Source organism: Dermacentor andersoni, chromosome 1 (assembly GCF_023375885.2).
Source record: "Dermacentor andersoni chromosome 1, qqDerAnde1_hic_scaffold, whole genome shotgun sequence".
In the NCBI taxonomy this organism is placed as follows: Eukaryota; Metazoa; Arthropoda; class Arachnida; order Ixodida; family Ixodidae; genus Dermacentor; species Dermacentor andersoni.
Window position 1 is genome coordinate 269312221 of NC_092814.1, and position 16526 is coordinate 269328746.

Sequence of the window (16526 nt, forward strand, 5' to 3'; positions counted from 1 at the left end):
CGTTCGTAGCGCTTCCTCTCTTCAGAGGATGCCGCTGCGATAGATATTTTGAATAGCACATGCCTCTAGGCCCTTGTGGTTCAAGGGCTCTGGCGAGGCAGTAGTGCTGTAAGCAATTTAACATCTCGCATATTTTAAACAATGCGTCATTCTTTTACGATTGATTTTAATGTTCATAGTATTCGTCATTAGTCATCGCCATAATTTTATAGCACGTAGATTTTACGCACTTTACAGCGACTATTTTTAGGCCACTTTACAGCCAAGTCACATCTTCCATAATACATCGTTAACACTACCACTTGTCATGGCGCTCTTTGGCCAAACCTGGCCCTTGCGCCACAAAACACCACACATCATCATCATAACTATAAACACCGTGCCTCGCATACAGTTTACCGAAAAGAAAAAAAAACGGTAAAAGCAACAAGATATCTTGTATAGCGCATGAAAACAGGGGGAGAGCGAGCATTTAGTAATTACTCTCAAATCATATAAGTAACCTACACATTTCTAGCTTTCGATGTGCATCACCGAGAAAATGGCCCCATTTTTCTCAAAAATATTAAAATTATGCTGTTCTTGCTCCTGCGATGGTACATGCGCTAGCGTAACTCTTAAGCAGAAACAGCTTGAAAATGAAATGGACAGACAACGTCAGAAGTAACGAACGCCTATAGAATCAGTGCTGTAATGGTATTACAATGGCTATGCACATTCGACCAGATCGTTTTTACTAACACGTCTAGGATAACTCGTGATTACACAGTAAAATTCTACAGTTAGACCTGTAATATGCTTTATAGCATGTATAAGCAGGGGATTCGAAATAAAGAAAGGTATTAATTACTGTCCCGGCGTGGTATTGTTCGAGTCGGCGAAGCACCGCTCAACGGGCGCCAATAGATCATGGGAACAGGAACCGGCGAGCAAGACGGCTATTGCCGGCCACTCGGGTGAGCGGCCAAAAAAAGTCAAAAACAAGTTTAGAGCTTTTTTTTTTTTTTTTTGTGCGCGCGACCGTGACGCCCCGGGAGCTTTTTGTAGGAACCCCTGTGTATTCTCTGCCCAGCGCGTACATCGAGAAGCTTGCTAAGACGGCAGAGGTTGCGAATACCTCGAAATATAGGGTGTGTCTGCAATCCCGTGGCCACGAATTGCTCACAGTGTATGTGTGTGTGTCAGGGTGCTTGGCGCCATATGGCCGGCTGCCGTCGTTTCTTCTGTGTTTGTCAACGGACCATAGAGGTCCGCCACGGACTCAAGGGTGTGCGTGTGTGTCTGTATCGTGCAATGCAAGTGCGCGACCTCTGACAACAGGGGGAGAATCACCCGTTCCCTCGCCCCCAATTAAAAGGGACGCGGCCAAGTCCTTGGGAGGAGCCGGGATACAACTGGGTGAACTTGATTGGATCGTCCCCAATACCTGCCGTTCCCCAGGGAACTAGGAAGTTGTTTAAAATTCAGGTTTCGGTTCCAGCTAAGCAGTCTAGAATCGCCTGATCAGCCTAGCCGTGTCTTGAACTCCGAGTGGCTAGTTGACGTAAGAGGCGGCAAACCAACGTCTGCAACGAAGCTCACGGTAGTTCCCCTCAAGTTAGCTCAACCTGCTCGAGGGAACTCGTCAGACGTATAATTTATAGACTCCCGGGAAACCCAGCACAGCAATCGCATCCACCGCAATGAGGTCGGCTCGCCAGCGTTCTTCGGGAAAGCTCTGCCGTCCACTCCACGCTTTATGCGCTTGCTGCTACTGCGCGGCCATGCGTATACCATCATTTGTTTTCTTTTGAACTATGTTTAGTGGACCACCGTTAAGTGTATTCTTATCCACTGTTATTTGCTCGTTTTATTTCTTTTGTTGTCGTCATTGATCTATATTAGATGCATTTGTGTTAGTGTTCTTGTGTTTCATTTTTAAATTTGTGTATCGTTGTCAATCGATAAATATTATTTTTTTTCTCCCGACTCTGACTCCCTCACGGTGTTCACTTGAGTAAGGAACGACCAACCGGCTTGTATACCCCGTCAATGATTTGGCGCCAACGGCGAACCAGGTGACAAGCCGTGATAATTACGCATACGCTGGCAATGTATATTCAGGGAAAAAGAAAACTTTGGCCTCAGCTGTTGTTTTGTTGAATTTCCCAGCGTGCATCCGGGAGTGCCCGCTTTCAAAAATGTGAGGGTGTGGAGGGGGGTTAGTGGTGCACGGTCATGGAATGTGCACGATTGAAGCGCGACTAGATGACGGGGGGGGGGGGCGGGGGGGGGGGGGGCAAACACTGAAACTAGAAAATCTATGCCAAAAAAAAGAACGTTTGAAAATATTAGTCAAAATGCTGTCTACGAGTAAATATTTTGTTTCAAGTATTTTTGCTGTGCATGCTAAAACAACAATTGTTAATTTTTTCCATTTCTCAATTTATTAGTTCGTTCTTGGTGACCCCTACCAACCAGTGAATCTGGCGCAAGACTGGCAAAGTTGTGCAAACCAGCTACTATGTCGTGCAGAATGGCGTTGCAACTTGGATCGAAAACTACAAAATGCCCTCGTTGCCTGGGCCGAAAGGATCGCTCCTCGTGAGGGGCCATCCTAGGACTCGGGCCTGCCAGATCATAACTGAGCAGAATCTCAATAAAGATGTTACCACCACCACCACTTGAAAGCGGTGGTTTCATCCGAGTTTCTTTATTTCCTTGCATGTTTGTTCAAAGTGTGGCGTGCGCTCCACTTCAAATTTTGCGTCACCTAGCGCACGGCATTCATTAGTGAGACGTGTGAGTGCAGGTTTCTTGTTATCGTGCAAGTTCACGCTGCGGTATCCTGCGCGCCTGTATCGTCGTGACGATAAATGCGGAACGCTCCGCGAAGAAACGTCGCACTGTGTTCGTTTACTATCCTTAACACAGGCTCTGAGTGTCCGACGGACAGCAGTCGAATGTTTCCTAAATGATAATGTGGGGCAATGTTGTCTTGTCTGATAACTGTTGCGTATGAATAGATGGTGTCGCAAGGAATTATGAATGATTCTGTGAAAAGGATCCGCATATGTTGCTGTACATTACGACTGTCTGCTGGCCATAGTACCTTTCATGCGTTCAAACATGTTTTGTTTGGTCAATTATATTGGTTGCGTTATTCTAGACGAATAAAAGTGAAGTTGCTGTTGAAACCCCTGTGGCGGTGTCATTTATTTACATCCTATTCGCTCACTTTCCTAAGGAAGTTACTGGAGCAATTGCCGTCAATAACAGCCTAATTATGTTCACATTAAGACATACACCACTCGTATAATTAAAGGACACGCTGACGTTTCAGATGAGGTGAGTCGCAAGCTCTCCTCAGCCTCAAAAGAAAAATGACTTTTAGCATAGCGGTCGAAATGCCGGACGCTAAAGAAATTCAAACATTCGCGCCAAGCAGCATAAGATCGTGACGCCACTGACATTTTCGGCTGTGACGTCGCTTTTTTATTTTTTACTTGCTGTTAGTTGTTCTCACGATCCGCAGATGGCGAAGGTTGCAACGAGCCGCCATTTTCTTGACATGTGGACTTCTATGGAAGCTTCGCTACCAGTTTCGCGCGACGGAAGACGGCGTGTTCGCTCTCCGCCTTCCACCCTCGCGCGCGCCAGATTGAACCGCGATCGTCAGCTCCCCTCGTGTGCTTTCGTTAGCACATACAGCATACGGCGCGCGGCGACGTTGTTATCGCTCTTGGACTTTATACGGAACCTCATGGCGACGGCAGAAATGAGCCTGGAGTGTCCATATAATTTCGATCGCCATAAAATGCACCCAGAAGCTTTCGACGAGAGAATCGAGGTTGCCAGAAGTCGATATATACATGTACTCAGAAAAGTTGGAAGACAATTCAACCTCATTGACCTCTATCAAACGTTGTCGCTCCAGCGCGAATCTCTATAAATTGTACGGTTCATACACATTTTCACGCCTAACTCACTTGGGAAGACATTTTAACGCGCCTTTGTCAGATGGGAAGAGGACTTGGCACCCGGAGGTGCCGCATCCCAGAGCTTGCATGTACTCATCAACCAAGCATCATTCGCTACATTGACCCTGACGCTCCCCCTCAGCCCGGGTTGACTGGGCGGGAGGCTTTGTTTCGGGCCAACGGTCCTTTCCGCACAAGGGGGCTGCTGTGGTGCGGCACAACTGAGCTACTGCACTCAACACACAAACAGCCATGTAGGTCTTATAGGACACGAGCCTGGCAGACCCCCGGTTTGCCTTAACACGAAAGAGGTCGTCACACAACCATGGAGGCCGCCAAAGCCATCAGCGGAGCAGCGCGACCACACGAGGGTGCGCCACGACCGGTTCCGGCTCCGAGTTCCACTGAGCCAAACAAAACCCCGTGGATCGACTGGCACACACGGCCAAGTCGAGCGAGCTTAGGAGCATGCATCATAACTTAATGGAGAGCTTTCCACCTGACTCATTAAAAATCATGGCAGGGCGAGCCCACACTTCCAGAAACTTCTTGTCGCCCAGATGGTGTGGCTCCCTAGTGAAATGGAACCAGACCTCCTTCCGTGCTTTCGCAAGCACTCTGTGAAGGCCCGGTGTTCGCCCCCCGAAAACTTCATCACAGCGTGCCAACCAAACATGGTATGAGCACTCGAGAAGAAGAAGCATGAACTGGTTGATCGCCTGCTTAGGCAAAGGGTGCAAAAAGCGAACAGTCTGATATGGAACCCCTGGAAGACTAAAAAGACTGTATAGCAATCCGGTGGAGCAGAGCTGCGGCAAGCAAACACTGCGTAAAGATATGAACCGAGTCCTCAGGACCGCCACAAAAAGGACACACTCCACGAGCCGGGGTGGCTGTTAAAGGCCTGCAACTCGTCGGCATGCACCCTCGCGCTAGGCGGTACATGAACGTAGCTCGCCTGGCGTCGATGAAACTGGCCGTAATGAGCTTCCAGCTTGGTCCGTGGATGGACAGATCGTACCTTTGGCAACGCGGCGGGAGACCTGCCATGGGGTGAGGATATCGACTAGTTCTTGCATTGGAGTTGAAACTACATCGATGCCGGGGTGAATCTTGCAGAGACATACCAGAGAGTTGGCAGCCGCCGCATAAATGGTGGACGGGGAACCTGAGGGAGGCACACAGTGAGAAAATGTGCTTTGCGAAAACAAACGGAGTCGGGTACTAAGAAAAAGGGAAGTAAACCTTCGAGTCAGGAGCATATCCGAGTTAAGAGGGACCAGGGTACACCTGACGTGTAGCGCAGTAGCCACGAGGCCCAGGTCGGGAATTCCGAGTCCTCGCTTATCCTTGGGCAACTTAAGCACCTGCCGAGCTAGACAACCAGTTGTCCCTTTCCAGAGGAAACGAAAGAGGACCCTTTCCAAGATAAGCTTGGTTTGGGTAGGAACAGGAGACACACATGCCACGTACGTGAGAAAGGAAAACGAAAGTGAGCGAAGAATTGTCGCTCGAGCTGTCAGTGGACATGACAACGCGCTGAATTCCTGAATCCTGGCTTCAAGCTTCTCCTTAGCTTGCCGCCTGTTTTCAGGAGACAGACCGTCTGGATCGAATAGGAAATCTAAAACGCGCAACGGGCTGCGGACTGGACGGAGTGGAGTTCAAGAACAGGGCTGCACTTGTCGACCTATTCAACCTTGTACCACTCGCACTACAGTAACTGTCCATGACATCCAAGACGGTGCAAGCTGATGACTCGTCCGGGACGAATATAGTCAAATCGTAGCCCGCGTGACAGAAAATTTGGCGTCGGAGAACGCCGATTCGGCAAAGACGATTTTCGAACCACATATACCCAGGCACTCCATGTGACGCAAGAAATTTACTGAATTGAATTTATCAAGCTAAAATACATGGAAAAGTGGCAAACTACGACTTACACACAACCTTCACACATGATAGCTCCCGGATTGTAATTTGACTATACGAGAAAACATAATTTTGTTAAGGTACGTCCTCGCTTGCGGAAATAAGCGCGTGCCACGAAAGGCGTTTTCGCGGCAAGAATTCTCTAGAATAACAGCTTGTGCTTGTTGGTTTTTTATCCTGGTGTTAACAGCGCAAAACGTAGACGGGACACGAAACGAGAAGACGGCACCGCAAGCGCTGCCGAAATAAGTGCGCCGCCTTGCGCACGCTTAATTCCGCAAGTGAGGACTGATGTGACTTCGGGGTGGAGGACGAAAGACGGACTCGTTCTGTAGACGAAGAAGAAACGAAAAACTTTATACGATATTTACAGATAGTGGATGATAGCGCACATGTAGCAATAGAAGCGCATCAGACCGACTGGGCGGCTGCAAGCGACTCTCTGCTCTCACAATGGGCCGGTTCTCCCTTAAATCCCTTCGGCGACCCCTCGTCGGTAGGAACCGGTTTGGGCGAATTCTCGTCGCCAGGAACCAGGCGGGGCAGGTTGATGACCTCGCCGCGTCGAATTCTCGATTCTTCGCGGAGATGGCTTGGCGCTTCTTGAAGTCGCCTCCCGTGTCGAATTCTTGATTCGTCGCGGAGAAGTGGGAGCTCTCGTCGCCTCATGGTAGCCACGGGGTGCTCGTAGTATGGCACAACAGCACCCCCGCCGCCAGATAATACATCCAGAAGTCGAGCTGTTTGACGCGGTTCGACGTATGCGATGTGCTGAGGGGCCAAGGAAATGGCTTTGCCGCCCTTTCATCCTCTGGCCTTTCCTTTGCTTGGATCTGAGAAAGCTCACGGAGTGACCGAAAATCAACGCCAGTCACTTCGGTGAAAGTGGGCACCCTCCCAATGCTCTCCACAACGCCAGATCAAACTCCATGAAAACAAACGCTCTAACCCCCTTCTGTGCTCTCAACAGCCCCATTACGGTTGTTGTACCAAACACGAAACACGCACCCGATAAAGAGCCCGGGATACAGACCTCTATAAATAGTGCTCTCAAAGAAGACACATTCAAAGAAAATTAACAGCTAAGGAATAGATTGCAAAGCAATTCTTGACAGTCATTCGGGCAGGCAAGACACAGCTGAGGAAGAAGGAAAAAATTTATATTTTGCCCTGTCTCACTCCGAGTGAAATTCTGTCACTTGTCATTGGTTTACGAACTTGCTGACATGCGTCGCATGACCGAACAAGTGTTTCAACCTCTTTCCAGCATCCTGGCCAATATAAATCCTGCGCTAGCCTTGCGTTTGTCTTCTGGATACCGAAGTGACCCGCTCAAACATTCCGATGTGCTAATTCTAAAAGCTGTGGTCGGTACTTTTCTGGCACGAGTAGTTGGTTGCATGTCCGACCCTTGAAATCACGGTATTTCCGGTACTTGAGACCTGACCTAGTGTAGAACGAGATGTTCTTTCCGGCCACTCCTTCATTTACATTAGCCTGCAGCACAGTTAGCGAAGGGTCACTTTTCTGTGCCGCGATAATCGCCTTTCGTTCAACCCTACTAAGCTGTTCCCAGCAAAAGGATGCGAGACTAAGCAGTGAACCTTCCACTTCAGCCCTAGGCGCCCCATTTTCCCGAGTCTCGAAAGGCTTCTCACCCACTGTCACTGATCCGGTAATTGATCCATCACAAGTCTGAGTCATCTGCTTTTCATCAGCCGTATCTCCCGGTCTAGACTGCCGCTGTGAGGACGTTACATTGTCTGTAATTTCCTCGTTTGAAGATGAGCTTTTACGTTTCTTGGAGAGGGCGCGTGACCGCGATCGCGTTAATGCCATGCACGCGACATTGGCAGAGAACGACCGCCCTCCTTTTCTGAAAGCTGCTCCGATTTGTTCGAAAAAAGATATGAAAAGTGTTTGGGTAGACTTGGACTCGCGGCTGCCTCCGTTTGCAACCTTCCAAAAGCACCCTCGAGGGTTACCCTGGCAACTGGCAAGCACGCGCTCTGCTCTTGTGCGACTTGTCTGATCCAGGCGCATTTTCCGATATAGTCCCCGGGAGAAACACAGGACGGATGAGTAACATCCATGGTGGCGGCTGAATCGTGAAGTGCCCTGCACCTTTTTCCGTTTACCACAACATCCTGCATATATGGCTCGAGCATCTTCAGATTTTCGTCCGACTGGCGAATGCTGGCGAACGCGATTTGCTCCTTTCAATTTGAGGAAATATGACCTTCCTTTCTGCAACGTAAGTCGATAATTGGCCTCCGGGCCTCGAACGCGCGCTCTACGTCTGCCTTTGCTTTAGCGGCCCCAGCCGACTGGGCTGTCTCTGCTAGCCCTTCCCTCGCCACCTCAGCCTTAGTCGATACTCCCTTGATGAACTCGTCGCTCGTGGATGATTTCTTATTCGGCAAAACTGGGTTGCGAGGGGAAAACGGCTTTACAGAATAGTCCTTTGTTTCTAGCTTATCTTCCTGAATCGGTTTTCCTTGGAAGTTTCGGCGCGTATAATATTCCCCCGCGAGCTGTGCTGCCTTCTCTAGGTCTACCTCTGGGAGCCTGTCCTGCAGCCAAAGTCTAACTTCTTCTGGAAGAACTCGGTAAAACTGCTCTAGCGCTATGCATTCAAGCACCTTGTCGTGGTTGCCATACACTTCTGCATTTCTGAGCCACTCTTCTAAGTTAGACTTTAACTCGTCCGCGAACTCAGTGTGCGACTCGCTGCCTCTTTTTGCCTGTCTAAACCGCTGTCGAAATGCCTCGACAGAGAGGCGGTATTTGCGAAGGAGCGCGGCTTTTACCTTTCCGTAATTCTGGTAGTCTTCTTTAGACAAGCGTGTGAGAACTTCCGCTGCCTCTCCTGGGACCACGGAGGAAGGAAACTAAGGAGAGGCCCTACCCCCTCCGCGCGCTAGGAGAAAAGTGTGGCGGAAATGACGTATAGGTTCTCATTTCTTTTGCTGCTTTTTTATTTTTTTTGCTGCATGGCCACGCCTTTTGGGCCACAATGGCGGCGTTGTTCTGATTTATTGAGCGCGCACACGTGTTGCTCTGGTAGGTTTCGTGCCGTGGCAAAGGCGCTGTGTGGGCGGGTTTGCGTTAGTCACCGTGTCTTGTTGCGCTGTGTTACCTGCACCGTGCTCTGCCGGATGTTGCGCGAGCGCGCGCGCTCCGCGTGCGAAACCACGCGCAGCGCGGCGTGGTTTCGCGAAAGATGTAAACAAGAGAGGAGGGTGGCACAAAAGGCGGAGCATCGCCATGAGCAACGCCAACTTCCGGCTTCACTTTTGCTTCACAAAGAGTGACGTCAGGGCCTCTCCTTAGTTTCCTTCCTCCGTGCCTGGGACAACCGAAAGACGTTTTTGCGATGTGATAGAAAGGAGTGGCTTGAGCTTTTGTGGCGGATGGACGTGCTTTTTAGGGCTCCGTGCGGTGACGAAATCATAAGTTTTTGTGCATGCTTTGAGCTTGCTTCTGTTTTTGATTTGCTGATTCTTTTTGCCTTCAAATAATAATTGGGCAGTTTTGTTCTTCTTTTTATTTTGTTCCATTTTTTCGTGTGCGAGGGTGTGTTTCGGTTTTGCAAGATAGTCATAGCGTCCTTTCCCGCTGCGTGCTTCAACACGGGCAACCGGGTGGGACGTTAAGTCATTATAGCCTTTAAATAGTAGCTCCGAAATGGCAAGACTAATAGCTATTAGTGGTTTTACTGTGTGTGTGTTGGTAGGAAAGTGAGAGCGTGGCCGCGTGGTTCAACACGTGCGAAAACGTGTCATAAACGTGGTGGGACGTTAAGTCCTTATAGCCTTTAAATAGTAGCTTGGAAATGGCAAGACTAATAGCCATTAGTGATTTTACTGTATGTGTTATGGTAGGAAAGTGAGAGCGTGATTGCGTGGTTGAACACGTGCGGAAACGTGTCATACCTTAAATCTGTGTGACATTGATTGCTTTTAATTAAATAGTTGGTCAGAATTACTTTGCGACATTTTGAGGATTTAGATCCTGTGCGTATGTTCTTGCAAGCAGGCACGTGCTGTGCATTATTATAGTAATATAGTATTATAGTATTTGCAGTAGAAAAAGCCGCGCAATACATGGGAAAAAAGCCGGGAAAGCGTGAAGTGTGCGCGGTGTCCCTCAAGGCAGATGAGGGGACCGATGAGAATGGAGAGGAAATCGAGTCAATCGGCACCACGGTGTGAAAAGTATGCAGATATTCGTACACCGTGATCGGCACACACTGTGATGCCGAGGCGAGGCTGAAGAAAATTGAGCCTTTCCAGGAAAAGCTTGTCAAACAGGTTGAATAGCTCAAAATGAGCTAAATAGCGAGCGTGATGCACGGAAGGTAGTGGAAAAAAGACTTGAAGCAGCCGAGGAAAATCTGAACAGGGCCGTCATTGAGAAAGGTCGTGACAATGGAACGCAGTCCCCCGACGTGACAGGAGAGGGAGTGCCAGCAAAGTACGTGGAATGCGGGCAACGTGGTGACGGGTTATCTAGAAAGAGTGGCACCTACCTTGAGGCCGCCACGCGGAAAAAGCAGGAGCGCATGGATCAATGCTCCTTCTCAAGTCCGAATCACGCGGAAAAGGACAAAGGGAAGCAGGGAGAGGCAGGAGAGAGTGAAATGGTGATTATCGCCGGCGACTCAAACATGGGTAGGTGCTCAGAAGCAATTGTGGAGAGGGTGAAAGGCGATAAAAGAGTGGCGGTAGGGACATTTCCAGGGCGGACACTGGATTCTGTCATCGAGCGAGCAAAAGCAAAGCTCGCGGATTTATGGAGCGGAAATAATTGCACAGAGAAGAATAAAGGGTTAAGGGAATGCATAAGTGCTGATATTAAAGGTATCGGGAATGAGGCTGAAATTATCCTATTAGGTGACATGAATGCCCACATACAGGATTTAGATGGCTATACCGACAACAACGGGAAGTCAAAGCTAGACCTTTGTGAGCAACATAACCTAGTTATCGTGAATACAAGGCCTAAGTGTGAAGGGCAGATCTCGTAGGAAGTGGGAAACCGACAATCGACCATTGATTACTGTCTAATGACAGAAGGAATTCAGAATAAGTTGACAGAAATTGTCATAGATGAGGAAGGGTATAGCAGCATAGGGAGTGACCATAAACGCATCATTTTGAAAATGGAATATGCTGTTGGTATAGAGAGCAAGAAGCGCAAAATGGCCAGTCCAAATTCGAACACTGAACGAATAAGAAATAAACTCAAAAGAGTTGAAGAACTTGGAAAATGGCCAAGCAAAGAGTGAGCGTCTAAGTGTAAAGGCGACAGAAACACGGAAAGAGTAACAATATGGTTCGTTGGAAAGGAAAAAAGAAACCGAAAAGCTGGTGGAACATGGAGATACGAGAAGCGATCGCCGAACGACAGTAAGCATCCCGAGAGCGGAGGCAGGCAAAGAAGGCGCAGTTACCGCAGGATGAAGTAGCCAATAAATGGGAAATATACAGGGAGAAAAAGTGTATGGTTCAAATACTGGTGCAAGCAAAGATAAAAAGTGAAAGTGAACGTTGGTTGTCAGAAATACGTGAGAAAAAGAAGGCCGCACCTAGAATATCTTGGAACCACGTAAAATTATTAGGCAGGAAGTCAACAACAATACAACAACATATCGTAGACGAAGATGGAAACAAATTGGAAGGGGAAGCGGCATTAAATTACATCCGAAAAATAACAGCCCAATCTTTCCAAGGCAATGACGAGGTTGTATTTGAAGAAAAAAAGAGCACGAGAGAGGCCCAGGTGGAAAAGAAGCTGGTGCTAACAAACTTTCTGCTGCTGCCGGCAGGCGGCAACACAAGTCTCTGCCAGGGCCAGCTTATCAGACGCCATTTTTCTCATAGTCGAAAACGTTTCGCATTCTTGTTTTAAAAAAACAGGCAACTAATCGTGTCAAGTGTTATACTAAACGAAGCAGACAACAAAATGCGATCGTTCTGCGAAATTTGAGCAAGAACAGTGCAGCGGTGAGTGCAAAATCTTTTTTTTTAACACGCGCAGACAAATATTCTGGAACCTGTACACTCTTCACTCTAAAACGGTTGCACCCTTTGGGGTGTATATTTGTCCCACAACGATAATGGTCGTCTGCCTTGCTTGCGTTTCCTCTCTTGAAAACTCGGCGCTCGCTACTTTCCTGTCGAGAATGCTGCGTTACAATGATAACGCGCATGCCGTTCGTGAGTGGGAAGTACCGGGCTCGCAGCGTTAAAGAAAGGAAACGCGGGCAAGACAGATGACCATTATCGTTGTGGGACATGATAAGCCCAAAATAGTGTAAATTTTTAAAGAGTGATAGGCAAAGTTACATCCTTTGGGGTGTATCTCTGCCACACAAGAATAATCGTCATCTGCCTTGCTTGCGTTTCCTTTCTTGAAAACGCCGCGCCCGCTACTTTTCTGTCGGGAATGCTGTCATGCTGATAACGCGCATGCCGTTCGTTACTGGAAAGTACCAGGCTCAGCGCGTTAAAGAAAGGAAATGCAGACAAGACCGATGATTAATATCGTTGTGTGGCAAAAGAGTGTAATTTTGTTTAATAGTGTATTTATAAAAATCGGCGAGAATTAACGGGCGAAAGTTCAGAGGAAATGAAGACTACATAAGTCTCTGGATCAACCCCGTTGACGCTGAGCAACATTGAGGCTCGCCTGCGTGCAAAAAGCTTGGCATGCCAAAAAGCTTTTTCCAAGTTCTTCACTTTGAAAGTTCCACACAAAGCTCTGCAAGGTGCCGCTATACTCTAGTGCCGCCATAGAGTTTCTCACTACATTACAGTGAGAAACTCTTATGAGTGCCGCTATGCACACTACAGGCACACTACGAAACTGAAACCATTTTCTTCTTCCATGTGGCTATGGGTGGCTGTGACGAGAACTCTGGCTGTGGCTACTGTGGCTGTCAAAAGAAAAACTTCCACCAGGGGGCGCAGGAACAGCGACACGCATCTTATTGCCACGTTGGATTTGATTGCCGGTACTCTTCCTATTTTTTTTCGACGTTATTCTGGATTTTGAGCTTAATCATATAACCTGTTGAATCTACCGGATGATCCATAGTGTAGCTTATCAGCGGTAGTTTGTAAAGAGCGGATAGTTCCTCAAAGCGCAGCTGTTTTTGATGGTAGTCGGGGAAAGAGAAATCGCCATCCACCGCTTCGTCTACGTTTATGTTTTGTGCAGTTTCCCGAGCACTGCATCATAACTAATTAAGAAAAACAGTGAGTTTCTGCCTTCCTTGCCCATTCTTAAATCATATCAGTCGTCAACCTTTTGCCATCGCGTTGAAACGTCTCCCTGTCCGAGCGTCGTTCAATGAGTGTCAATTGAACTTTTGCGCCGTTCTGCTGATCGTCGTAGCAGTTGTAAGCTTTCTTAACTCGCCGCTTAGTTTTCCGTTTGTGTGTGGTTTGCAGGCAAACATGAAGGTGAAAGAAATAGATAGAACGGCGAACGTTGCCTGGTCGCCGGCGGTGCACCACCCGATTTACATTGCAGCCGGCACAGCCGCCCAGCAGCTGGATTCCACGTTCAGGTACTATTGCAGCCGGGATTCTTGCTATGGACCCCAATGCACGTTTGTTAGATTTGTGTGGTCTGCTTCATCACATTCCTTTTCCAACTTACTCGTTTGTTGTGTTGTTATTGCTGCCAGCGCGTTGATTTGCTCCGTACATTTCAGCACGACGGCTGCACTAGAGATATATGCACTGAACCTTACGGAGCCAGGATTGGATATGGGACTTGTGGGAACGCTAGATTCGGATCACAGGTGAGAAAAATGTTTGCCATTTTGCAGTTTAGCTTGTAACGGTTGTGCCATGAACTTGTTACAAACGTTAGTTTCAGCGAAACGCAGTTAAATAATAGCATATACTAAATGTGTGCGGCTCGTTGTTGACTTCGAGTCATTTTTCTTTCTTCTAAGGTGATATCTTATTCACACACATTACCTTGTCTCGTAAAAGAAAGTTTTAAAGGTCGATCAAATAGCAAAATCCTTTCTGTTGCTGCTTGATCTGCCATTTATGACCAACCCATGTATCAATATTCAATGCACTGTTTCGAATGAACATCGCCATCATTTTTTAGAACCTTTTGTGCTTTCCTGTGTAGGATAGCGCAGTCAGAACTTCAGTGTCGCATTGCTAGGCTGTGTGTATTGCTTACATGCAATGTCTTGTCTATTCCTTGTGACCTGGCCACAGTTTTAGTACTGTCGAGGGCAAAAGTGCGCATGATACATGTGCGGCGACCGAATTGCATTGCTGTGCTATCTGCTGGGTTCAGCCGCGCTGTCATTTGAGTCTACTGAAAAGCACATGCACGGCCCACACTCTTCACAGGCATCTGCTTTTTCCTGGTTATCTGCAACATCATGGTTGCCATGGAGTGCGGGGCTTCACAGGCTGGCATGATGGCTATCACCTGTTGCATATGCTATGAATAGAAACAACATTTGCAGCTCTGCAGTACACGTCACTGATAAGCGCATCCAACTTCAAGGCAACAGACAACTCTTATATTGCTTCAAGGCCTCTGTAATGGTTGGACATTTATGGTTTACAGGCTCTCCAAATTATATACTGTGTTGGTATGACTGACTAGCTACGAAGTTTTATGATTACCGCTTCTACAGTGTTTTGCACTCAGCTAAGGCCTGCATTTCAGCTGGCATATGCAGATCATGTTGCTGGAGAGAGATTGATTGAAACCGTTACGATCAAGCTGACATTATCCTCTACTCGCACCAGCAAGCTGCGAGGATAGTTTACAGTAGCAACATACAGCCCTGACCAGGCTCTTTCAAAAATGGTGACGAGGCAGTCTCAATAACGAAAGCAGTGCATAGAACCAAATTTAATTCAAAACACCTTGACAATGTGCCACCTCGTGCCGCATTTCATGGCAGACATGATTTCGTAGCTAAATTAGAAAAACCACATGCCTGTAAACAGAGTGGGGCGTGCATGTGCTTTTCAGTGGTCTTGAACCCCAGCTGACAGCATGGATGATCTTGGCAGACAGAGCAAGTCTTCAATTTGGACACTGCTTGCATGCCCTGGGCACTTTTGTCCCCAATTGTACAAGAACATTGTATTGCCTCCCACAAACTGATTTCGAGAATTGTCAAGTGTATTCAAGGTTATTAACAATTTTCTTGGCATGAAATTCCTCTGGGATTATAACCTAAGGCTAAGTGTGTTCCTCTTCTCTTTGTGTCCGGCATGTTTTATTTGAAAAGTTACTTGTTGTGGGCGTCGGTATTAACTTGTGGCTAGAACGAACCCAGACTCGTTTCATACACCCAACCAAAGGTTGAGCCATCTTAATTAAATTTTTCTCTCTCCCACTCCATTTCTGTAAGCACAACTTTTTGCAATAAGATATGTTTTTTTTAAATATTTGATTCTTCTAGCAGCACATTTAAAATATTGCTGCTTTAGGCTTTTTTTGTGTGTGAATGTTTGTGCTGCTTGTTAAGGCTTGATGTTGTTACTATATTTTTATTGTGCCTCAGTATCTACACTAGATGGCTTGAATATTTCATTCCTGTGTGTGTGTGCATGGCATGCGTGTATGGCATGTGTATGTGTGTTTTCTACACTACTTGCCACAGCCATACTATTTTGATAGGGGTGGAAAGCAAGAACTGTTAAAGACTGTTAAAATACAATTCCAGAAACCTCTCAGTGCTTGCTTTGTACCTAGAAAAGACTTAGTTGAGGAGAAAATAGCATCTGAAGGGTCTGCATACCTTTAGCGCATTTCTGATCTCCTGCCCCCTAGCGGGAAGTGGTGTTGTTGCACATGCCATAACTGCCCATTACCTTCAGTGAGTAAAACGGCACCCAAAAGACGGCGCTATTGTCTTTTGCCCAAAAACACACAGCCAAGGAGAAACTGAGCCAAACAGAGTGTTGGATTCGCTGCTGCAGCTGCTCTTGGTCAAGTGATGCAGACTGTTTGGGCATCCCCCGAAATCACATTAACGTGGCATTCTCTGCTACTTGCAGTTTGCGTGAGTTTCACGAGGCAGCGATACCAGCACAGCACTATGCAATAACGAAACTACTGAAATGCGAAAGCCTGTGTGGCGCAGAGTCGAGCAAAAACGAAACCTTTTGACCGTCATGTCATTGTCAGAAGTAATGTCAATGAGCTTTTTTTTCTAAAAATTGAAAAGAACTGGCCAAGTAGCATTTTGTTCTGTCTTATAATGCTATGGAATGATATTCTTATTATGGGTGGTTGACAAGTGATGACAAAATTATAAGTGCCTATGTCATCGGGCTAGTACTTGGATGTCCTGGGGGAGTCTCAAATCATGTCCTGCATTCACCTCAATTTCTCTATTTCTAAAGCTCTGTTCGCGATAGTATTGAAGTCTTAAACATTCTTGAGCATTAATATATCACTTTAGCTTGACTCAATATTTGCCTTTAGTGTCATTTTAAAGGGACACTAAAGGCAAATATTAAGTCAAGCTAAAGTGATAGATTAGTGCTTGAGAATCTATAAAGCGTCAATATTATCGTGTACAGAGCCTTAATAATAAAGAAATTCAGGTAAATGCAGGATATGATAAACTCC

At 47.1% G+C, this 16526-nt stretch overlaps 1 protein-coding gene across 5 annotated transcripts in view; it reads left to right on the forward strand.

Annotated features, from left to right (window-relative positions):
- Nucleotides 1-12812: 12812 nt before the first annotated feature.
- Sec31 (secretory 31) overlaps nt 12813-16526 on the forward strand; it is a 238353-nt gene continuing 234639 nt past the window's right edge. For 4 of the 5 annotated variants that reach the window (XM_050195734.3, XM_050195737.3, XM_050195738.3 and 1 more), the window contains exons 1-3: nt 12813-12909; nt 13349-13467; nt 13615-13704. In XM_050195734.3, coding sequence (XP_050051691.1) covers nt 13355-13467; nt 13615-13704 — 203 coding nt within the window. In that variant the 5' untranslated portion in view covers nt 12813-12909; nt 13349-13354. Of the gene's footprint in view, nt 12910-12968; nt 13154-13348; nt 13468-13614; nt 13705-16526 lie in introns of those variants that run through there. The other variant, XM_050195736.3, reaches the window with a different exon arrangement.